The sequence below is a fragment of the Podarcis filfolensis genome, assembly GCF_964270895.1.
Source record: "Podarcis filfolensis genome assembly, chromosome: 1".
Classification (NCBI taxonomy): Eukaryota; Metazoa; Chordata; class Lepidosauria; order Squamata; family Lacertidae; genus Podarcis; species Podarcis filfolensis.
In genome coordinates this window covers 134939904-134964117 of record NC_139604.1, presented here as the reverse complement: position 1 = coordinate 134964117, position 24214 = coordinate 134939904, and the positions used below count along the sequence as shown (strand labels likewise).

The following is a 24214-nucleotide window of genomic DNA, read 5'->3' as shown; positions in this document are numbered from 1 at the left end:
CTAATTACCCCCATCATAGCCTCCAAATGACCTCGTGTGGGTCGGAGAGATGTTATTGTCAGCCATCTTCCGATGCGCCACCTAGTGGCCCCCCTTTTTTTAAATAATATTTTTTATTAATTTTAACATATAAATTATAAGGTGTACCACAAAACTTATCACTTATACAGTCTTTTTGGACTTCCACCAGCACCTCTGATGACCCACTGTTTTAACCACTTCTAATGCATTTCTTAACTTTATATTGCCTTTACATCTCTTAACAAATCATCCTCCCCCTTCTCCATTTTTGCAATAGTTCCAATAATACTCCTCACAAAACTTCTTGCAACCCTACAAACGTCCTCTGTTCTTCACAATTACTTTTCAAATAGTCTGTAAATTTACTCCAGTCTTCCATGAATTTCTGGTCTCGCCAGTTTCAAATCCTTCCTGTTAGTTTATCTAGTTCTGCATAGTCCATTAACTTCATCCTCCATTCTTCAATTGTCGGTAACTCTTCTTGCTTCCATTTTTGGGCCAATAATATCCTTGCTGCTGTTATTGCATATAAAAAGAGCTTACATTCCTTTCTATTTATGTCACTCCCAGCAATGCCCAAGAGAAATGCTTCTGGTTTCTTTATAAATGTATATTTCAACATTTTTTTCAACTCATTATATATCATCTCCCAGAAGCATTTCACCTTTTTACATTCCCACCACATGTGATAAAATGTTCCCTCTTTTTCTTTACAATTCCAACATTTATTACTGACATTATACATTTTCGCTAACTTAACAGGCGTAATATACCATCTATACATCATTTTCATCACATTTTCTTTTAGGGCATTGCATGCAGTAAAGTTTAAACCTTCCTTCCATAATTTCACCCAATCACTGAGACTTTGTTCCTCTCCTTCTCAAACTCTTTGTTTTTATAACTCTCCTTCCATTCAATTCAGGTCCTCTTTACCTCCTTCCACCTGGAGACCTGGAGCCGCTTTGCAGCATAAGGGGCAGGAAAAAAAGGGTGAAATCAAGATTATGCGACCCCCGAGCGAGGGGCGTTTTTAATGTTTGAAGTTTTATTCTATTTTTGAGGTTCTGTTGAAAGCCGCCCAGATTAAATAAAATATTTAATAATAAACAAATATTATTAATAATAATAATTATCATTATCATCCTTTTCTTCTCCCCAGCCCCCCCTCTGGCTTTTGCCAAGGCCATTTTCGAGCCTGATTCAGGGTTTGAGGCAGTGAGATTTCAGTTTTATCTACTCCAGGCATGCCCAAAGTCCGTTTCAGGGGCTTAATCCGGCCCACCGGTCGGTTTAATCCGGCCCCTGTGGCAGTTTATTTCCTGGGGCAAAATCCTAAAAAAACCTCAACAACTTCAATCCTAAAAACAACTTCATTAAATCATTAAAAAAAGGTCATCAGCTTTGCTTGACCCTCACAGCCCTTCACTTCATCAAATCTGGCCCTCTCTGAAAAAAGTTTTGAAAAAAAGTTTGGCCACTCCACTACTCCGTTTTTTATTGTTGTTGTTGTTGTTCTGTAGTTCCAAACATGTTTACTTTACTCATTTATTGTTACTCATTTCCTCTTCCCTGAGGAAAAGCCTACAAACGCTGCCGGTGAAATAAACGGGAACTGGATTCATTTCTGTTCCATCTCTGGACGCAAAATATGTCTGAGGAGGTTCACAGACACAGAGCCCAAGGCATTTGACTCTTCTTTTTTCCTTTCCCCATAGGGTCTCCCTTGCCTCCCCCCTCACAACAGCCCTGCAAGGTTGCCTTAGGCAGAGACACGGTGGGTGAGCAGCCAAAAGCTTCGTTTCTGAGCGGGGGATTTGAACCCAGAGCCCCCTGGTCTGAAAATGATTCTGGCACCATTCCCATCACATGCACACAATAAAAAATTAAATAGAAGTTGAGGAGCAGCAAATATCAGCGTAGCCAAAGGTTTGAACCATCAGCTCCTAATACCTGTAACTAAAATTTTGTGGTGTTTTTTTTTTTTTGTGTGTGTGTGTATTTTAAAATGTGCAATAAACATTGCAGTTATAAACTAACTTTTTAAAAAAGCGATGAAAGAAAACAGTGCAAAAAAACACAAGAAAGATATGCAATGAGTATAATCAGTTACAGCGCCATACATTATTATATTTGTATATATAAATATTATTGTCCTACATGATTATCAGAAACCTGCTATATTCTGTATAAACTCCTTCCCATTGGACTAAAGAGAACTTTTATAGATGAATGTTCTTCCATACTTCTAAATACGATATATTTCTTACATATACTGTATGCAGTCAAAATGGCTGCTCCAAAGTAAGAGCCGAGTTTAAGGCATCTTAAAGGAGCGGGAGGGGGTTTTTATGCATCCAGGTGTGTATTCTGTAAAGCGCCGTGTGATCCTCGGATGAAGGGCGGTATATAAATTTGATTAATAATAAAATTACTTTGCCATCTTTCCCCTTTGCAAAGGCTAAGGGCAAGTAACCAGAGGAAGGTTTTGCCATTTTTTCTTCAGGAAATAAGCAGGCTATGGGATGGGTAATGAATGGCTTGAACACCTCTAGACATCCTCTGGTTGCCTTGATCTCCGCTCACCTGACCTGGACCAGGAAGGTTCTCTCCATCTTAATGAAGGGGAGGTTCTCTCTCAGGCTTAGGCAGCACTCGTATGCCTAACTAGCACATTGAATTGTATCTGGAATACTAAAGACCCAGGACTTAGCTATACAGCTGTAAATATAATGTTTCGAAAGTGTTGTAAAGTGCAATATACAAATGTGGCACTAGATGGTAACAGTGAGCTATGCAAAATTCATTGTATTTTTTCAAAACATTTTTTTTTAAAAAAGCATTTCCACAGCGTTTTTTATATGTGTGCAAATTCCACCCCAGTGGGGTTCTAACCAGCAGCAGTTACTGGCCAGCAGCCTGTCCCTTCTGTTTCCGCTTGTTTTCAGGCTGCTCTAGAAAGCCAGGATGGCGACCATCGATGCCAGTCAGTGGGATGAAACCATTTGTGATATGATTGCCTGCCAACACCCTCCTTGCTGGGAGGCAGTCCAGAGGATCGTGAAAGGGCAGCCCCGGATCATGTTGAGAAGCCTTGACTCTCCGGAGGGAGATTCCCCCGAACCTGACGGTAAGCCAGAGAAACTCTCACCCTGCACAATACGCTAAATTGATTGATTAAATTTATATATCGCCCTTCATCCGGAGATCACAGGTTTACGGTATAAAAACATAAAAGATGTAATGTAATAACAAATAATAACAATTTAAACAGCAACCTCCTCACCATTTAAAAGGCCCAAGATGGTGATGATTAGTTATTAAATGTATATGCTTCTGGTAGCGATTGGACGCCAAACTATACTAGCCAAGTTTGACCCTATAGCTGTTGCCAGCAGTAAGCTGGAAGTGTCGCCACTCATCCCTTTCTGCCTTTCCTTCTGTAGCTGGAGGGCTCTTCTCTTTGGTTTTTCCATGTTTCAGATGAACTGCCGACACTAAAGATTGTGGACCTTCCCCTCAACTATTCTCAAAGAAATCAGATAAGATGTGCTGAAAGTTTACTTTCCATCTCGAAAACTATCTCAAGCATCAAAGGTTCTAGAAGTTACTCGAATACCACCCTGAACAATGCTTTGATGCCCCCAATTTCACGAATCAGGTGAGCACATTGAGATTTCCCATAAATATGTGCTTCTGGAATCACAGGCTTTGGGTGTCTGACGTTTAATGCATTCTTTTGCTGCTCCCGTGAATTAGATCCATTTTGGTGCCCTTGGCAAAAAATCCTCATGGCAGCCACACCCCCCCCAACAGACAGAGGAGGTATCTATAGCAGGAAAGATAACCTACCATGACACTCACCTGCACAACCCCCATTGAAACAAACTGGAGCTGAGCAGATACGTTGCAGTATCATTGTGGAAACCCCATACGTTTAAACGAGGCTTGCACAGTTGAGCTTACTGGTGGGTTGTGCCCTGTGTCAATTCATGTTTTTGCCCATGTGGTTTTTCCAGTTCCGAAAGGTATCCCTTCCCAGGACTGAACTCCAGGATGGAAACGCGTGCTTCCCACTTCACACCGATAAGTTTCACCTGCTTGAGGCAAGCTGAGAAAGTGAGTTCTCTGGATTGCTGGGAAGCCGGCTGTGGGTTGGGAGGTTGGAGAGAGACAGTAGGTCAGGAGGGGCAACTTACACACGGCCAGGGTCCTGCTGGCTCAGCACCAGCAGTAAGCACTTCCAGGAAGAGGCTGCTTCACGCTGCACTCTCTCCCTCCCTCTCTCTCTCTCTCTCTGGCTGCTTCCACAAGTGAAATCTAAACAGTGGCTCCAGAACACACTTCACACAGCATAATAGCAGAAGCATTGCCTACCAGCCCTTAGGTAGTTTATTATTTTGCTCCATCCCCAGCCCCTCCACTGGCCCTTTAATTGGTAATTTCCTCCTAGCTTTGGATACAGTTGGCACTTTAATCGATTCCTTTCCCTTTGTAGCCTGAGTGCTCCTACCTCCTGCTTTTCAACTTCCTATATATTTTTATTACTGTGATTGCCCACTTAACGACATTGATTACTGCAGTTGCTCGATGGGATTTCTTTGTAAACAATTAGAGCCTTAGGATTAGAAAGGGACCTTGAATTCCATTTAGCCCAACCCCCTGCTGATGCTGGAAACTCACCACAATTGCTAGTTAAATTAATTAATTTCCTTTAACTTGCAGTTGCCCAACTTTTGGCATTACAATTGATAATAATAAGCAGCACAGCTCCACATTATTGTTATACGCCTCCTGCCCAAATGATGCTTGGATATGCATAATGGGAGAACTCATAGCCTTCCCTAAACTCCTAAAACAGTCTGTTATACAGCTTTCTTTTTATCTCACACATGCTGTTTACTTACAGCATGGGTAGGCAAACTAAGGCCCGGGGGCCGGATCCGGCCCAATCACCTTCTAAATCCAGCCTGTGGACATTCTGGGAATCAGCGTGTTTTTACATGAGTGTAATGTGTCCTTTTGTTTAAAATGCATCTCTGGGTTATTTGTGGGGCCTGCCTGCTGTTTTTACATGAGTAGAATGTTTGCTTTAAAAAAAAATATGCAATCTGGTTTATTTGTGGGGCATAGGAATTTGTTCATTATTATTTTTTCAAAATATAGTCCGGCCCCCTACAAGGTCTGAGGGACAGTGGACCGGCCCCCTGCTGAAAAAGTTTGCTGACCCCTGACTTACAGCATTGCCTGAAACCTTGCAGAGCTCCTGACTCTGAGCTGGCTGGGCCCCAAAGGCATGACTTGGGGTAAAGCAGCTTCCTGTGTTCCTAAGCAGGCAAGAGCTGTGTGTTCCTTCTGGCCAGCTACATCGCAAAGATTATTTAATGTCCACCCATGAAATATCGCAAACATTGACAAAAGCAGCTGCAGAAACCACTTCTTGGGAAATCTTAGTTGTGTTTCTCTAGTGACCTTGTATAAGCTCTTTGGGGGCATTTGGCTAAATGGAGTATCTCATTTCCCCACATGTATATGATAGATACAGGTGACGGACTTCAGTGAGTATGCTGTGCACGGGCTGTGCACACACCTGCCCCCCTGTGGAAGCTTGGTGGTCACATGGGTCCCAGACAGGCGCCACAGGCTTCTGCAACCTGAGAAGCCGGCCACAAGAGGGTAGGTGGCAGGATGCGGGTCCACATTGTCCCATGTGCATCTTAAGGGTTTCCCCTTGTGCTGGAGGCTTCAGTGGCAAGAACTTCCCTGATGGCCTGTAGACCAGGCGCAGTGAAGCTGACTCTCCTGGGCAGTTCCTAAATACAGAGCCTGAGGACCTTACCCTGTAACACCTGTAGGAAATGATCCTGCTCACTTATTTATTTCTTACATCTTTATTCTCTTTTTCAGCCTGTCTAGTCATGCCCCCCCAAAGCAGCTCAAACTAATTAAAATCCAAAATTAAAACTGAATGCCACGTACTCTGTGGGGAGTGGGGAGTCTCAGCTGGGTATAATAACAAGACATTATGGCAGGGGGTGCTTGACTGAAGGTTTCAGTGGCTGGCTGAGAGGGGAGTTCTCTGCTGGAGAGTCCTCCTTCCCTTCCCTTCCCTGCCTGCCTGCCTTCCTCTTTCCTTCTGATAGCCGCAGCAATGGTAGCTGAAGGGCTAGGTGTAGGAAGTTGCCTTACTAGAGACGAGAAGTCACCGTAACTGTGGGGCTTCTCTTTTATTAGAGTGCGGGTGAAAGACCTTGCTTCGGAAAGCACCCTCACGGTTGTGGAGAAGAAGGAGATGGTAAGTTGAGCTTTTTGCGCTGTCTAGATCTTGCTCTTGCTTTCTAGGTCAGAAGCCGCCTGCCCAAAGCGTGCCGCCTCTTTCCTTTCCTTGGCATGCTGGCCTGGCTCCTGTGCCTTTAATGGCAGCCTGAAATGCTGAAATGTAACCTGTGAAGCTTTTGCTGGCATTGGGAGAAAGTGCTGAGGGAGCACTCGGCCTGCTACGTTTTTGTTGGCTGCTGATAAAGGCAGGGGAGGGTCTGGGTGTCCCACTTCCAAGCTGCTCCAAGTCTACAGCCGGGGGGAGATTCCGTCAGGCTGAATTCTGTGGCAGCAGGTACTCAGTGATGTTGGGTTGGGAGCAAAGAGGAGTACGCAAGAGCCTGCCTCTTCCAGGGTGTTTGTGTGAGCTGTGAATGCCAGGTGCCAGGGGATGGACCTGGCTTTTTGGAGGGAGTGGGAAGGGCAGGGGTGGTAGGAGCAGTGGGAGAGTGGCTTTCCTCCCCTCCTGCCCACTGAAATTTCCTCATTTCACAGAAAAGAAAAAAATCGAATAAAGTTCCTACAGGTGGTCAGCCCTACCTCCTTCATCTAAGGAAGAAGCCAAAGGAACCTGCCCATATGCCGAGGTCAGCTCCTAAACCACCATTTCCCTAACAAGGGCTCATGCCTCTGAAATAGCCAGGCCTGTATCTTGGTCCGCTGGCCTTGGTATCCTGACCCCTAAGAGCAAAGAGAACCCTCAAGAAGCCCATGAGCCTGGAAGCACCACCAGCATCGTCCTCCGGGGCTTGGCCAAGTTACTCCAAATTCTGCTTAAGAGGCAGAAACTGCAACAGCTGGGTGGGCAGAGTATGGTCCCCATTCTGTACTCATCGTCTGCTGTTGTTTTTGCCTTAAAGTATCCTTGCAGGTAAAGAAAAGGATCCCAAGGGAAGCCTCCTTGTGAGTAAAGAAAGGGATCCCAAGGGAAGCCTCCTGGGGGAGAAGAGCTTCTCATCCTGTCCCTCGCAGCTGGCTCCTGTTGCGCCCCCACTGCCTCGCTGCAGGAGCCTCCTGCATCTAGAGAACAGGAGGGGGGATGTGGCAGCCAGGAAGGAGGAGCTGGAGTCCCTCTTCACTGTGCAGAAGGCACCCAGTGCAAAGGTAAGCAGTAAGTGGGAGGGAGTTGGTTGCGTTGGTCCATATGTCATCATTATAGGGAGTCAGCTAAGGTGTGCCTTTGGCCTGATGGTCTCATGTTCAAAAGTCCTACAGTGGTACCTCGGGTTACAGACGCTTCAGGTTACAGACTCTGCTAACCCAGAAATAGTACCTCGGGTTAAGAACTTTACTTCAGGATGAGAATAGAAATCACACAGCGGCAGCGGGAGGCCCCAATAGCTAAAGTGGTACCTCAGGTTAAGAACAATTTCAGGTTAAGAATGGACCTCCAGAACAAATTAAGTTCTTAACCTGAGGTACTACTGTATTGTGTTCAAGCACTGTTGCTTTTCACATTACGGCATCCTTGACACACAGATAAAGTGGGGTAGGGGAGGCAAGCGCTTCTGACTTGCCCTTCAGCTTTTACCTGCCTGCCTTCCCCTGAAGACCTGTGGGGCTCCAGATCTTCTGCCATGGAGAGGAGCCCTGCCTCCCCACTGCAGTGCCTCAGAGGCCTTGGGACCATCTGCCTGCCGGACCTGCCAAGACCCCTTGTGGGATTCTTTGGCTGGAGTCCTGGGGACGTGGCCTTTCATAAGAAGCTGTGGCAAAAGTGTGCAGGCTTCCTTCCCTGTGTTCGCTAGAGCAACCACTTATTGCTCCTTTAGCTGATGCCATAATCCCGGCAGTGCTTCTGGGGCAGTGTGGTGCTCAGCAGGGATTCCAGTTTTACCATGTGCATCAGTGACTCCACAGTGCTTTTGTGGTAAGGGAGAAAATGCCTTTCGTTTCCACATGCAGCAACTTTTTAAACATTTTGTTGATGTTACAGAGTCATAGGAGAATCCATGAGCACAATCCACAAGTCTTTGGGAGATAAGATGATAAGCGTATGAGGGCTCCTCAGTTCACCCTGCCTCTAGTACCCAGCCTGACTTTTGTGGGTTCTTTGCATGAGGAGGGCTTTTAGTCAAGCATTGTGCTTTTTTATGTGTGTGTTAATTTTTTTTTATTGTATGTGCTTTTGTGGTTGTAAGCCCCTTTGGGACACCTTAGTAGAATGTGACGAGTAAATGTGATAATCATAATAGAAACAACAACAGCACACCTTGGTGTGTCTGTGACGTGTTATTAAGAAATTGTATGTATTTATTGGCCCATCAAGCAATCCTACATGTGTTTGGTCAGAGGTGGGAGGGAACAGAGTCCGCTGGGGCCAGGAGTGAGTGCAGCTGTAGTCTCCTAACAGCTGCATCAGACAAAACCAAATCCGCCAGGGAAGAGATCCTTGTGTCGAATGAAAAGGTTCATAGAATCCACCTTTGGGCTGACCCAGTAAAAACACACCTATTTTGCAATTGTGGACTGGGGGCAGGAGGGTTGCAGAAGAGGAAACTGGATGATACTTCTACATCTCCAGTTCATTTCCTTTGCACCAGACCCTTGTAAGGCGGAGAAGGCACAAATATCTATCTAGCTATCTATTCCAAATGGAAGTTTCGTTTTGAAGTCGTACCAGGTAAGGATGCTAGTCCAGTTTCTCCTCCATCCTGTTACTGACATGTGGCTTTGAAACATGATGTGGTGGTGGTTCAGAACCAGGTTCCATCTCACATGTTTGCTTTTGACTCAGGGGTGGTTTTTGTTGCATTTGGCTTGCAAGAAACTCATTCAGAGGAATAATCGGCTCTAAACTGCCTTCTCTTCTTCCTTCCCCTCCATTCTTTAGATTCCCCTGAAAGAAAATATCCTGAGACGGACCCCAAGCCAACTAAAGTTTGCCTTAAGAGGTTTGGATAGCATGCTTCTAGCTGTAGGTACTGCCTAAATCTAGCTGTGGGGGCAGGCATCCGAGAGATTTTCTAGGAAAGACTGAGCTGTGTGTTCCGGTTTTGCTCTAGACTCTGTGGCTTTCAGGCGTCCGATGCCAGTGCTGGTAGAGCAGCAGGAAGTTGTGGATCCCCCTTGCAGTGGAGGAGGAGGAGGAGGCGGACTCCCAGACAAGGCTCAGCTCCACCAGGAAGGCATAAGTGCTGTCAGAGCAGGGCAGATCTCTCAGGTGGGTTAATAAACTCCATTTCCTACCCAGGCACTAACTGGGTATGTGGAATTTGAACAGTGGTAATCAAGAAGATAGGTTTTTTGAGAAAGCAACATGGTAGAACAACTTGCTAGAGACTAGAGAGGCAGGCTTATTTTGTTAATTATTAAAATGTAAGATATAGAAATGCAGGGCAAGCAAAGAAAATATTTTGTAATGTGTAATAATGAATAATCCATTTCAGGGTGAATTTCAGTCTTCCATGGCCCAAATTGGGCAAAAGGTGTGAAACATGTATCCCCAAACTGGATATTAGATTGGGGGGGGGCGTTGTCTTCTGCATAATTAAGGTTTCCATCACTCTGTCCCCCACTGGGCCATAACAGACTATCTTTAAAAGGGTACCTCATTTATTCACCCCAGCTGATAACAACCATCCCATTTTTGAACTTCAATAGACCATGTTGTTGTTGTTGTTTAGTCGTATATTCGTGTCCAACTCTTTGTGACTCTTCCATAGACCATAGATTTTGCCTTTGGGAAAGTTCTCAGAGGACACCATGGTGGTATTTTAAAGATGTTGTTGTCCTTAGCCATGAGGGCTAGAAATGCAGACATTTCAGACACTTTAGGTTTAGTGTTTGTTTTGGTTCCCCAGTCAAATCTCTTATCTATCTTGGGCAAGCTGTCCTAAAGGGTGGGGTAGAGAGATCCATCATTGCCACTTATTCTCCTTCTCAGCCTGCAGAAAACAGCAGAACACAGGTGCCGCCGCCGCCACCACCAGCAACTGCTGCCACTGCTGCTGATGGGCAAAAGCCCTCGGTCAAGTTTGAGTCGCACAAGAGCAGCACGGGCGCTTTGTACATGGAGGGTGAGTGCTGCCAGCACCTTCTGCCTTGTGGCAGCTCTTGCCATGCACTGTGCTGTGGAATGGAAAGGTGGGCAGGTGGGTGCAGGCACACCTTCTAAAGAGGGGCAGCTCCCACCCCAAAATGTAAATGTGCAGGCCAGGCCCCCTCAAAGTTCTGCAGTGTCTTAACAGCAGGCTAAATGAAGACCAGTTCCAAAGGGCTGTTGTTGGGGTTGTGCTGGAGAAAAAAGATGGGCAGAAGGCCAGCAGCCCCTTGGGCTCAGGCCATGGACCTCTGCAGGCTACTTTGCTTAGTGAGTTGGGGTTGTTGTTTTAAATTGCTAATCAAAAAGCCAGCAGTCAAATAACAACAGCAATGACAGATGGACCAATAATTCACCTGAGGGTGGGGTGGAGGGGAAGAGAAAAGAGGAGAGCCATTCAGGTGCAGGAGAGCTGTATGTTGATCCACATAGTATAAGCCTCTTTTCCAGCATGTTGCACACAACAAGCTCTTACCCAGGGGACTTTCCAGAAGGAAACACAAGTGTCCGCGTAAAGGAAGGTCAGGTCCTATGAGGCACAGGAGCACTTTCCTCACTCAGCCCAGGGATCTGCTGGGCCTCCTCAGTCTCTGCCTTGTGGTGCTGCCCTTTGGTTGTGCTGTTTTCCTTAAGGACCTTGAGTACAGAAGTAGAAATGGAAGGGGCGGGGGGGAGCAAAGAGGAAGTGCTGTGGCAGAGGAGGCTAAAGACATAAGTTTATGTCCAGTGCTATTGCTGCTTAGAGTAGACCTATTAAAATTAATGGGCATGACCTACTGAGGTCTGTTAATTTAAATGGGTCTGCTTCAAGTAGGATTTAGCTAGATATGTCCAACAACAACAACAAATTTATTCGAATGCATCAGTAGCAGGACACCCATCTCAGCAAGCAGTTGGACCATTGGATGGCCAGGAAGTCCGGGATGTTCTAAAATAAGGAAGTTGCAGTGAAGCCCAGTAGATCCTTGGTTTGTTCCTCAAGTGGACTGACTAGCCCCATGGTCAAAGGGAGCCTCTCCTCCTCCCATACACCTTTCCTGCCCTCCTCATGTTGGAAATCCTCAGGGGGCCAAGTTTTGATCACATGACCAGGAAGCCAGCATTATGTGCATCCCTGTCCTTGTGCCTTACTCTGTTTCTGTTTTCCTCTTCTTCCACAGCTGATGCAGAGTTCTGGCTCAAGAGAGTGGCTCAGAAACAAGAGAAGACCCTCTTGCAGTTCCAGTCCATAAATCCTCCTCCTCCTCCTCCCTCCCCACTCATGTCTGAGACCAGCGATTAACCTCTAGGCCTGGCTTGAAGTGAAAAGGCAGCGGGGGGGGGGAGGGGGCATGTGTAGGCAGCAGCCTACCATAGAAATGGGTTTTTATTCCCCTTTATGGGGATCCCTGGTTGCTCTTCTTGGACTTGGAATCATTAAAATCCCAGCTCTTCCACTTTCCTGCCTGTGTGGCCTTGTCTCCAGAGGAAAAGTCCATGAGAATAGCTTCTTATAACAGCGCAAAGGTAGGAAGCATGGTCACACCTTAGGATCTTCCACTTCATCAGGTGCATGAAGTAGCCTGAGAAGAACACTGGAGAATAAACCAAACTTGAAAACTGAGAATGAAATGTGTTTGGTAGACTAAGCTCACAGCAAAGGGGCGGGCGGGGGGTGGATATCTGCTTTTGTCGAGGGAGAAGTCACACTCCGGCAGTAATTATAATTAAACCCTCAGAAACGCAGTTGCATGTGTTATTCTGCTCCAGTTCTGCAGAGCGTGCACTGCTCTCCCACCTTTGTCTTCTCATAGTTGATTGGTCTGAGTCTTGCAAGTGAGTCCACCAGAGCGCTAGCTCATGGAAAATGTTAGTAGCCCAGTCCGCCCCATCCTACCTGTTTGAATCGCTTGTGGCACATGGGTGGCCTGAAAGGAAGAAAAAGGGAAATGACCAACTCTTACTAGCTTATTTCAAAAATGTCCTTGCCTGGAAGACCCCTTTTTCTCCACAGACGACCAGAGGACACAGTGGCTGTTGAAAAGCCTGGTTTAGTGTAGATGCAACCTATACTCTAACCCGGTTGTAGTGCAGAAATGTAGTTTTTCCTCAATCCAGAGTCATTCACGCACGTCCTCAACATACCACTTTCGATCTAGATTGATCCTAGCATGATCCGATCCTGCCGTCCGCAAGGGTGAGTGTGGCCTTTTGATACGCATTTGGAAATGCTCCCCCTGATTAAGTTATGCACGCCTTTCCCTCTTTGCACGTGTCCCAGGAAGGAAGAGGGGGTGGCAGTCCTGCTATATGGCCACCCACCATTTCACTGAGCCAGTAGGACTGCCTACATCGGTTTGCAAGTGGACACACTGCGGAGTAACACAAAATCAATCTGCAGTGAGCTTTTATTTCTGGAATGGAACCAGTTTCTCAAGAAGTGCTTTTCAGGGGCAGGGCAAAAAGTATGTGATTGATCTATATTGTGGGTGGGCTGCATAGAAAAAGCAAGCACTCAGTTTCCATTGATTGTAGGATAAAATTCTTGCATAAGGCAATGAATTAACACAAAGCAGGTGAAGCCAGGTTTTGTTTCTCCCTGCTGCTCTGAGAAGTAGGAAATTCAGGGAGGAGACTAGGAACATCTTGAGGTTTTAGAAATAATGACCCTCTTCTCTCATGGCTTAGGATGGAGGTGCAGGCTCCCTGGGAGGAGATGGCAGCCACTTTGCTCTTCCCTGGTTTGCTCTTGGGTGCAGCTTGTGACTGAGGAGGAGAGAGCAGAACCACGAACCTGAGCTTGGATGACAACCTGAGCTAAGCCATTGTTTACTGAGGAGCCACAAAGCGGGTGGGAGTTCCTGGAAGGGGCAGGCAGGACAGTCACATAGTTTGACTTACCATGTCACAATGTGAACCAGTGCATTTTAAAAACAACTATTGTGTACAAATGGACAGGGAGGCCTTTCGTGGCTCCAGCCCTGCCCTGGCCATCCAAACAACTGTTTCTGTTGACATTTGCACTGCATGCTGTATTCCAAGCATAGTCCCATGACAGAATTGTTCAAGAATATTAAGCTGCTGACGGTTCTATTTTCAGTGCTTTCCCAGGCATCCCTTGTGTGGAATTTGCCTTTTTCATCGCTGGCACTGGAGCTCAAGTTTGTGTGTTTGTGTGTGTGTGTGTGTGTGTGTGTGTGTGTGTGTGTGCAAGAGAGAGAGAGAGAGAGAGAGAGAGAGAGAGAGAGAAAGAGAGGGAATCAGTGTCAGTCACCTCCAGTTTAGATCCTTATATATATGAAGTTTCCCCAAATGGGCATCACTACATGGAATGGAATCAAATGGTATTTGCCCCTTTTCATTTCCTGCTCATCCAGTTTGGAGAGGCTCTCCTGGAGCTCTTTGCGACCCCTTTCAGCTTTTTTAACCACCCTGAACAATCTGCCAACTCAACCCCCTCACCCTGCCCCCCAAACTCCAGATCATTTGGGAACAAGTTGAAAGACCCTTGCTGGAGGAAAGAGCTTCACATCCTGCCCCCTGGCTCCCATCCAAGCACCTATTTTGGCCTTGCCAGAAAGGTTTTCAGAAGAGGCCAAACCTTTGCTCGATGCTGGGGATTCTTTTGGCAGCCCTGCTAAAGCGAAGCCGCTGTGGACAGAGGCCCCTCTTGTCTCCTCCAAGTTGCTGCTTCTAATCCCCCCCCACCCTCCTCCTGTGCTTTGGTCTCTTGGCATCAGACAGGACTGTCCGTTGCAAATGAGACTTAAGTTGGTTCCTCATTCTTGATTTGTGGCCTCTCTAACTCCTTGTTCAGTTCATTGATCCAATTAGCTTTGGACAAATAACGTTTGACAGTCCAGCCAAAAAACCAAACACCAAAATACCCCATACGCCTCCAGTTCTGGCAACCCTGGGAAGATTCCCATGCATAACCATTTTTGACAGTTGCCATTTTTGTAATGCCTGGGTAAAAAAGGTACCTAGTTGTGCTATGATGGAGTTAACGTCCCTGACCAGAGGTCCTGGCAAATGATTTAAGCTATTCTTGGACTGGAGAAGGAGGAGGCAGGTTATCCAGGTAGAAGGCAGGTTATCAAAAACTGCCTGCTAACTGGCCCTTTTCTGTTGCTTCCCAGGCTCTGAGGGGCAAAGTCCTCGCTGCTTGCTGGGGGTTCTCTTGGCAACGCTACCCTTCTGAGGAAAAGAGCCTTTTCCCAGGACTCCTCCCCCTCGAAGTTGTTAATTCTCCTTGTCTTCTCCCTCCCTCCCTCCCTCCCTCTGGCTTCCATCCATGCTAGTCAGACAGTCCCAGAGCAAAAAGGCTTCCCTGCAGCTTCATCCCTTCGTTCCTTGGAGAGCAGGCGGGTTCTTCTACGAGACGCTCACTTGCCTCGTCTGAAGGTAGGTTCCAGGTGGCCCCTCCGTAAGTGCCCCTTTGCTTGGTGACAGTTGTTTGGGGAGGCTGGTGCGATCTGCTTGAACTTGGAATCCTCAGGCTTGGCTGCTGGTTTGTATTTAAATATAACCCTGCTTTCTGCAAGGAGGTAGCTGTGCAAATCCAAGGTCTGGCCTTTGCAACGAGGCAGCAGCACAGGGGGCTGGGGAAGTGGGATGCTGGTCTGATGACCCGGAGTTTCCCTTGACACCAGTATGAAAACCCTTCTCTTCCAGGTACTCATGAGGTGAGTTGCTGTTGGCCTTGGTTTCCCATCTGTGAAATGGAGTGAATAGTGGGACTATGGCCTAGTAAGGCTTTGTGCGCTGTCCAGCATTTTAAAGCAGGAGTTGCCAGACTATGGTCCATGGACCCCACCAGTGGTGTGTAAGCTTCATCCAGGGGGTCTGCAGCAGGTCTGTAAAAATGCGGTTTTTGCTTCTAGCACTGGCTGGCACGTGACAATTGCTACAACAGGTAGAAAAATCACGTGTAGTCCGCCAAGACCATCAAGTGCTTCTCATGTGGTCTGTGGGGGGGGGGGGGAGAGAAATGTTTGGGAACCATAGAATTTCAGAGTTGAAAGGGACTCTGGGGGAATATGCAGCTGTCCCTCACAGGGATTGAACCTGCGACCTTGGCATCATCAGCACCATGCTCTAACCAAGTTTGTAAAATTATGCATGGTATGGAACTTGTTGCTGCAGGAGACAGTAATTGCCACCAACTTGGAAGGCTTTGAAAGAGGATTAGCCAAATCCATGGAGGAGGAGAGGGCTATTGAAGGCTGCTAGCCAGGATGGCTATGCTCTGCCTCCACAACTGGAGGCAGCCATGCTTCTGACTACCAGTTGCTGGAAGCCACAGGAAAGGAGAGTTCTCTTGTGCTTGAATCCCGTTTGTGGGCTTCTAGCAGTCATCTGGTTGGCCCCTGTGAGAACAAGATACTGAACTAGATGGGCTTTGGTCCTGATCCAGCAGGCTCTGCCTAATTTCTTATGCTTGATGCTCATTGCTGCACATCAGTCTGATGCCAATCGTGGTTGCAGGAGCAAGCGAAGCTCTTGTTTTTCTGTGCAGTTGGCAACTCCAAAGAATGCAGTAAAAAGGCAGTGCCAGGAAGCCGTGCCTAAAAGATGGAGGGAGTTTCTAGGAGACACACAGTGGCATGTCGGCCAGGCCAAAAGGAAAGCAAGAGATGTTGCGGCCGGGTTGGTCGAGCAGAGCAGGCGGGAGAATTTAAGGGATGCAGAGCGGGTTATCCAAGGGGCTGTCTAGAAACCACTCCAAGCGCCCTTGTCTGGCTGAAGGGTGTGTGTGTGTGTGTAGAAAAATGAGTCTCTGGAGGCTGAGAGGGGAAAGAGAAGTTCCCAGGTGAGACAAGAGAGCTTTGTATTTCTTCTCTCTTTTTGTTGGATTTTTTCCCCATTTTTATTTAGATTAATCTGTTTTTATTGTATTCTGTGCTGAACAGTTCCATTAAAAATAAATGTATACACCCCCACACACACACATGAAGACTATGAGCTAAGAGATGATAAGGAGCTACCACTCAGTAGGTCATGCCATGTGTCCCTTGATCCCAAGCTGGTCTAGTAAAAGGTAAAGGTAAAGGTACCCCTGCTCGTACGGGTCAGTCTCGACAGACTCTAGGGTTGTGCGCTCATCTCACTCTATAGGCCGGGAGCCAGCGCTGTCCGCAGACACTTCCGGGTCACGTGGCCAGCGTGACAAGCTGCATCTGGCGAGCCAGCGCAGCAAACGGAATGCCGTTTACCTTCCCGCTGGTAAGCGGTCCCTATTTATCTACTTGCACTCGGGGGTGCTTTCGAACTGCTAGGTTGGCAGGCGCTGGGACCGAATGACGGGAGCGCACCCCGCCACGGGGATTTGAACTGCCGACCATGCGATCGGCAAGTCCTAGGCGCTGAGGTTTTACCCACAGCGCCACCCGCGTCCCTAATCAAGCTGGTCTAACTGATAGCTATTCACTGGGATTCCAGGAGGTTCTTCCCTTCAGTCTGTACCTCTTTGTCCTGTTTTCAATTTGGTCCTGTGGTGGGTGTTCCCACTTGTGGTTTTTGCCTCGGGTTTTCCTTGGAGAAAGAGCCCTGAAGCCCCATGTTTCCCTATTCATTCTTCCTCTAATCAAATGTCTCCACCTTCAGCTCTGCCCACCTGTGGCAGAGAGTCAGAAAACCAGATAATTGGGCAATCCTTTGACCTATATAAAAGGAGCCGTGACCCTCCCAATGTGTATCATTCAATACTTATTGCAATAAAAAGAAATGAGCAGGAACGCAACGTTTTACTTGTATGTTGTTTGATTTTTATATGGACACTAAACAGGGGAAAGTAAAATAAAAGATTTAAGCATGCCAAGAAAACCCTGTGTGCTGCTCAGAGCTGGGGGGGGGGGGAACGGGGGGAAAGACCCTGCAGGGTAAGGCAGAGAAAGAAGGAAAGGAGGTGGGAGTGGATCACCCACAACACAGCTCCCGGGAAAGCAGAGTCCCGTTCAGGAACTATTTTAGGACATGTTCAGAACAGGAAGAATTTTTTCTTTGAGTTTTCCATGGATTGGCTTTGCTCTGTTTCAGCAGTCAGCTGCAAGTTTTCCTGGGGAAAGGAGCAGGACAAAATAAAAAATAAAAAAACCCCAATCAGACTCATCAGAATACATGGATACAAAATACTAGTAATCATGGGACGCATGCCAGTGTGGATGGGCCCAGAGCCCTGCTTTGTAGCCCACCTGATCTCTCTCCTTCCCACTCACCTTTCTTTGTATCCTGCCTTTCTGCGGCTTTCAGCAATCCACAAAAGCAATAAAATTCACCAAATCATAATAAACCACAAGAATGAAAATAGCCATTGGCAAATAAAAGCAACAGCTGAAAAAGGATCTTTAGTCCCTGCGAGCCCTTGGAGGGACCCACAAGGCGAGGGTGGGTGTCCATGGAGGAGACCCATAGAATGTGGCCACCTGCAAGAGTTTTGCCCTCAGGTCCCCACTGCAGTCTGACACAGGATGGTTGAGAACAGTGTCCGGAAAGGCTGCAATAATAGTTCCTCCTCCTGCCTATTCAGATAGTGGCCAAAGGCACCAGCAGCTGTCAGTTTCTTCCCATCAAGCTTCTCCCCAGAGCTCTGCTTTCCTTGCAGGTATGGAGCTCGACACCTGTGCGGAGGAAGGCCAGGGGCCTGCACATCTTCCAGAAAGCAGCAGCAGCATTTCCAGAGCTCAAACTTTGCCGGGGAAGGCGCTGGAGAGGCTCCAGAAGAACCGAAGGAGGAAGATCAGCCACTCCTGCGTTAGAGGCAAGGGTAGGTCCTGGTAGGTGGAAGTGGGCTGGGGGCTGGCCTGGAAGCACATTGCAGAAGGGGAGCTGGGGCAAGTGGAGTCCAGGTGAGCAGAGCCCTGGCAGGACTTTGCAGAGCCAAAGTAAAATCCCCTGCTCCATTTCAAGTGTTGCGTTTCTAAGGGTGTACACTCGGTGTCTTGTAAGGCAGAAAGCTTGCTGCTTAAAAAGATTCTTACAAAGACCCTTCTTTCTTCCCTCCCTCCCTCTCTCGAGGCTACTGCCAGGCAGAGAGCAGATAATGTGCTGGAGTAGATGGAAGGCATAAAAGGGCCCATGGAAAAGGACCAAGTGAGCAGGGGCTGCAGGAGACAAACACTAGGTTTGATGATGGACATGTTGGCTGCCTCCACCCCACCCCCCTGCCCGCTACCCTGCCCCATAGAAGTTTCTGTACAGCCAGTGTTAGCAGTGCGTGAAATCAAGCTGTGACTGTTTGTGTTCTTTCCGGCATCGGGGAGTTAGAAAACAGGCGCTGGAGAATACTCGTATGCTCACAGATGAGTAAATAATCGCTATAATTCTAAAAAATTGTTAATGTACGTGCATGCACACACCCACACCACTTAAATGTGGTGCACACCCACAGACACACGCTGGCGGTGCAATTTTGTACTTTGCCTTCAAGGCGGGGTGTCTCTCTCTCTCTCTGGTGTGGGCAGGTGCAGATTGGCTTTCAAATCCACCAATGGGCATCAGTGGTGCCTTTTGTCCTATTCAAATAGTGGCGGTTAGGCCCCAGCAGCTGCTTCCTCCTCCGAGGAAATGACTTTGAAGCCTCTTTGAAGCTGCCTGGCTCAGCCCAGCGACTGGAATAGCAGGTGCCTCCAGTAGGAGAGAGTGGAGGAGCCGGGGTGCTCGGCTGGATGGGTGGCTGGGGGATGGAGCACGGAGCTGCCCCCCGAGCCTCCCTCTGTGTCAGGTCAGTCGACCAGCCGGAGCCTCCCTGCTATGTGAAAACCTTTGGTGAGTTGGGGTGGGGAAGAGTGGAGCTTGTTGCTGTGGCTGCAGAGCTTGTTGCCAGCAGGAGTCCCTTGTTCTGGCAGGCAGGAGGGGAGTGTGGTGGGAGGTGCTGCTGTGGGTGTCTCTGTATCTGGTGTCAGGGGAAGGAGCCTGTGTGCAGCCCTTGCAGCAGAGGCAGGCTGTGGCAATGCTCCCGCCTGCCTGCCGTGGATTCCTTCAGGGATTCCTCCTGCTCAGCTGCCCTCCGTGTGTGCGCAGGGGGTGGGGAGTGCGCCTCTAAGCAGGGAGCTGCAGCCGCTCATAGCTCCCCTTCACACGTGTACACACAGCAGCGTCTGTGCACACGGGACCTTCCTGTGCGGCACGCATGGGAGGGCTCATGCTATTTCCTCACTGCTGTGCCAGGACTTTGCAGTGACCCCCTGTGAATGTGCACCACGTCAACCAATGGGATTTACTTCCACGTAGAAAGGGATGGACATGCGATAATTTGTGCAATCTCTAGGTGAGGTGTGTTCGCCCTTTTAAGACCCAGGGCCCGTTTTTGACCAAAACAAGCATTTGGGGACCTTAACCTTTTACTGTGCTTCTATCTGTATGGTGGCAGGGCTCCTGTTCTGACCCAGCTTGGATCAGGCCATGACCCACCAGCTAAAGACCAGGCCTCTAGACTACCAGCCAGTTTCTAGCAAGAGAGGTGCTGGACTGAAGCTTGTGTCCTCTGATCTGGGGGGGGGGTCTCCTTTATGTTATTTTTAAAGGCAGGAGCTCTCTGCAGGCTAAGAGGACCCTCTTGTTTAGTACCTCTTCAGAGCTGACCTTTTAGAATCAGTTTAACCATGACTGGCTAAATGGAGCCTCCATGTCCAGAGGCTGTCTACCTTTGAATACCAGTCTGTTCCAGCAGCGAGGATCTTCTTACACTCATGAAACCAACTCTTGGCTCAGAATTCAGCCTTGCAGATGGAAACGGATTTGAGCCTGGACAGGACTGGGCTCACCCTTGGCAGTGGCACTGCTTACAGGGGGAGCTAAAGCCACGTGAAATGTGAAACAGGGTGTCCTTTAGCTCTGGTGCAGATGTAGGTACTCCAGCCTCGTCTGTTGTTATTTATGATTCCACGTCCGCTTGCCTGGAGTTCAGTATTAAACACATGGGATTCAGCATCCCATGAGCTGGAGCACTTGCTTGAAAGCCACACATGAGTCTCTGTGCTTATGAAAATGGGCTTCCAATGGTGCCTCTAAGTTGGAATTTCTCATGCTCCTTTCCCTGCCCCGCTGGCTTTGTTCCCTGAGAGGGGATTCTGCTCCTGGCAAATTCTTCCTTTTCTAGGCCTGGTTGTTGGCTGGCAGGATCTGCCAGACACGCTTGGCTGGGTCAGCGCCATTCCGCTTTCACAGCAGGCCCTTTGTTCAGTTGACCGGCTTGTTCCCACAACTTCTGAACTCAGAGTAAACCCCACTAGTGAATGAGAAGAATCCAAGATGTGGCAGGGCTTCCAGAGGGGCCACAGACTGGCCCTTGCTTCAGAATGATTTGGGTGTGCACTTGCCTCTCTCCGTGGGCTACACAGAGAGCCACGTTCATTCTCAGAGAAACATGCACTGCCACCTCGATTCATTTCCCAGTTGCAGGAAAGGGTTGTAACAGGGCTCCCCCCCCCCAACCCCCTGCAGGTGTGTGAATGGTAGAAATTAAACAGGTGAGGAGGCTATCAGTCTCCCACTACATCTTTCTACCTGAGAAAGCTTTCCTGGTTGAATTTCAGCATTGCCTGCTGCTCTTTCATGAAGGAGGGTTTCTGCTGGAAAATAAAAAATGGCAAGAAACCATGCATGGATGCTGTGGAGAGTTGAATATGAATCTGTCTGTCACCAGAGATAACCACTAGTTTAGGTGGCTTTTGGAAAGGCTTAAGACAAGCTCATGAAGGAGACGGAGAGAAAAGGATATTTCCATAGCTGTCAGCCATGGCTGCGAAATGGAACCTGCAAGTTCAGATACAGGCAATCAGATGCTGCATGGTTACAATGAGGGACGGCTGTCACTGCCTGTGAATTCTGCCATTGGAGCCTCTGGCTGGCCTCCGTTGGAGAAAGGATGCTGGGCTAAATGGGCTCTTTTTCTGATCCAGCTGTTTATATAGCCCCCACCCGCTCCCTCCCTTCCCTCTTCTGTTACATCCCTGGATATTTGAGGCCCTGGGTGCAGCACGAATGGCATTGCCTCCTCTTGCCCACCAGGGGGCACCCTCCACGCACTGGTCTCCCATGGATCTTTGCTGTGTGCCCTGAGGAGGAGGAGGAGGAGGGAAGACTAATCATACAATGAGGATGCCCTGACACTTATTAAAGCAAACCATAAATCAGAGCCATCCTTAACCTAGTGTTGAAAAGCAAACTGCTGACTTGCTTTGTTTTGCAAACATTGTGCACACAAACATACACACACCATGTGCAAATCACAAAAGTGTGCACGGGTTCTTTTGATATTTTTGTGGAGTTCTGGGGTGTTTCTGTAGTTCATTTTTTCTTTTTTTTTATTAAATATTTATTCAATTTTTCCAGTTTTGTACAAACACAAAAAGGAAAAGAAAAAGAAAAATATTAAAAACAAATCAATTTCAATATCAATTTTTCAATAACATGTTTCTTTGACTTCCTCATACCTCCCCTTCTTGTTTTCTATTTCGAATTGTTAATCCAGCAAATCCTAATCTCTTATCATTCCTTTTATCTAACACCCTTTTTTTCCAATCACCTTTTTTAAAATTTTATAACTTAAACAATATTAATCCCAGTTCTTTTTATCATAACAGCTAGAGACCACATAAGTTCAATCCAGCATCTTTCAAAGTTCATTAATTTTGCAATATTTCTGTAAATAGTCCTTAAATTTCTTCCAATCTTCTTCTGCCGACTCTTCTCCCTGGTCGCGGATTCTGCCGGTCATTTCTGCCAGTCCCATACAGTCAGTCAACTTCATCTGCCATTCTTCCAGAGTGGGTAGATCTTGCGTCTTCCAGTGCTTTGCTATAAGTATTCTTGCTGCCGTTGTAGCATACATAAAGAAAGTTCTGTCCTTCTTTGGCACCAAATGGCCGACTATGCCCAAGAGAAAAGCCTCTGGTTTCTTCAAGAAGGTATACTTAAGTACCTTTTTCATTTCATTATAAATCATTTCCCAGAAAGCCTTAATCTTTGGGCACGTCCACCAAAGGTGAAAGAATGTACCTTCAGTCTCTTTGCATTTCCAACATTTGTTATCAGGCAGATGATATATTTTTGCAAGCTTGACTGGTGTCATGTACCACCTGTATATCATTTTCATAATATTCTCTCTTAGAGCATTACATGCCGTAAATTTCATACCGGTGGTCCATAACTGTTCCCAGTCAGCAAACATGATGTTATGTCCAACATCTTGTGCCCATTTAATCATAACTGACTTAACCGTTTCATCCTGTGTATTCCATTTCAGCAGCAAGTTATACATTTTTGACATGATCTTAGTTTTAGGTTCTAGCACCTCTGTTTCTAATTTACATTTTTCCACCTGGAAGCCAATTTTCTTGTCCAAATTGTAAGCCTCCATTATCTGAAAATAATGAAGCCAGTCTCGCACTTTGTTTTTTAATTTCTCAAAGCTCTGCAATTTCAATCTGTCTCCTTCTTGTTCCAAAATTTCCCAATATTTCGGCCATTTGGCCTCCATATTGAGCTTTTTCTGGGCTTTCGCTTCCATTGGTGACAACCACCTTGGGGTCTTATTTTCCAATAAGTCCTTATATCTGATCCAGACATTAAACAAAGATCTCTTAACAATGTGGTTTTTAAATGCTTTATGTGCTTTAACCTTGTCATACCACAAATATGCATGCCATCCAAAAACGTTGTTAAAACCTTCTAAGTCCAAAATGTCTGTGTTTTCGAGAAGCAGCCAGTCTTTCAGCCAGCAGAATGCTGCTGATTCATAGTAAAGTTTGAAGTCTGGCAGGGCAAAACCACCCCTTTCTTTTGCATCAGTTAAAATCTTATATTTTATTCTGGGCTTCTTGCCCTGCCAGACAAATTTAGAAATGTCTTTCTGCCACTTCTTAAAACAGCCCATCTTGTCCACAATTTGCAATGTTTGAAACAAAAATAACATTTTAGGCAATACATTCATCTTTATAGCTGCAATTCGACCCATGTAGTTCATTTTTTCAACTCCTGCTGGCTTGGTTTGGTTGATTCCCTGTTATGGTTTTAGCTCTTCATGTTTTGCTTATTATCTTGGGGGGCAAATCTTACTGTGGTTCATTATTATTATCATCTTATTGCATTCTAATTGTTACCCACATTGGATATTTTGAGTAGTTATAAATTTTATCTCTTTGTCATGATTGGGAAAAGTATTCACCCAGTCTATGTGTCAGTAATGGAAGCCACCTCTTGCTACAGCATTTCCTGTTTTGGAGGTCTCCTTGGCTTCATTCTCCATCTCATAACCACCTTGAGCATTTGGGTCAGGGGGATGTAAGAATGTCCCCAGCACTCAGTTGCTCCTGGGGTCCAGTATCATCACCCACAACAACCCCTGTCTTTCCTATAGTGTTTGCATTCAGATTGTCCCACTGGTTCTCTCCAGGCTCATTAGGAAAGAGACTAGAAATGAAACTGACAATATCATAATTCCCTTATACAAATCTATGGTGCAGCCATGCTTGTACATTTCTGGTTGTGCCACCACAGAAAGGGTATTGTGGATTTGGAAAAGGAAGGGGCTGGAGTGACTCAGATTACAACATCTGGAGCCTTTTGCTTTAGAAAATGCTAGCAAGGGGCCACATGAGAGAGGTGTACAAAGTTATGCATGGAGTGGAGAAAGCAGAAAAGTTTTTCTCCCTGTCACCTAACTCTAGGACTCATGGGCATCCACAGACAGACAAAAGAAAGTACTTCTTAAAGCTTGTGGTCTTGGTGGACCAAAAGCTTAACATGAGTCAACTGTGTGATGCAGCAGCAAAAAAAGCCTAAGACTATTCTAGGCTGCATCAATTGATGCTTTTGAATTCTGGTGCAGGAGGAGACTCTTGAGAGTCCCAT

At 46.9% G+C, this 24214-nt stretch overlaps 2 protein-coding genes across 3 annotated transcripts in view; both read left to right on the top strand.

Moving 5' to 3' along the window:
* The first annotated feature begins 1717 nt into the window (after positions 1 to 1717).
* On the top strand, positions 1718 to 11817 carry LOC310763872 (uncharacterized protein C9orf43 homolog). Its single transcript, XM_083616710.1, has 12 exons — positions 1718 to 1950; positions 2970 to 3151; positions 3505 to 3682; positions 4041 to 4140; positions 5561 to 5697; positions 6256 to 6316; positions 6835 to 6926; positions 7200 to 7443; positions 9173 to 9233; positions 9345 to 9502; positions 10226 to 10358; positions 11542 to 11817. The coding sequence occupies exons 2-12, from the start codon at positions 2989 to 2991 to the stop codon at positions 11661 to 11663; spliced, it is 1449 nt and encodes a 482-aa protein (XP_083472836.1). The 5' UTR covers positions 1718 to 1950; positions 2970 to 2988; the 3' UTR covers positions 11664 to 11817.
* RGS3 (regulator of G protein signaling 3) overlaps positions 11710 to 24214 on the top strand; it is a 72668-nt gene continuing 60163 nt past the window's right edge. For both annotated transcript variants that reach the window (XM_083611602.1, XM_083611599.1), the window contains exons 1-3: positions 11710 to 11887; positions 14662 to 14764; positions 17964 to 18125. In XM_083611602.1, coding sequence (XP_083467728.1) covers positions 11858 to 11887; positions 14662 to 14764; positions 17964 to 18125 — 295 coding nt within the window. In that variant the 5' untranslated portion in view covers positions 11710 to 11857. The remainder of the gene's footprint in view (positions 11888 to 14661; positions 14765 to 17963; positions 18126 to 24214) is intronic.

What these genes read in the sequence shown, in the direction of transcription:
- LOC310763872 (XM_083616710.1), top strand. Translation starts at nt 2,989, where the DNA reads ATGGCGACCATCGATGCCAGTCAGTGGGATGAAACCATTTGTGATATG. An exon ending in AGATTCCCCCGAACCTGACG is followed by an intron (nt 3,152 to 3,504) that starts GTAAGCCAGAGA and finishes TCCATGTTTCAG; the next exon opens with ATGAACTGCCGACACTAAAG. An exon ending in GAGAAGCCGGCCACAAGAGG is followed by an intron (nt 5,698 to 6,255) that starts GTAGGTGGCAGG and finishes CTCTTTTATTAG; the next exon opens with AGTGCGGGTGAAAGACCTTG.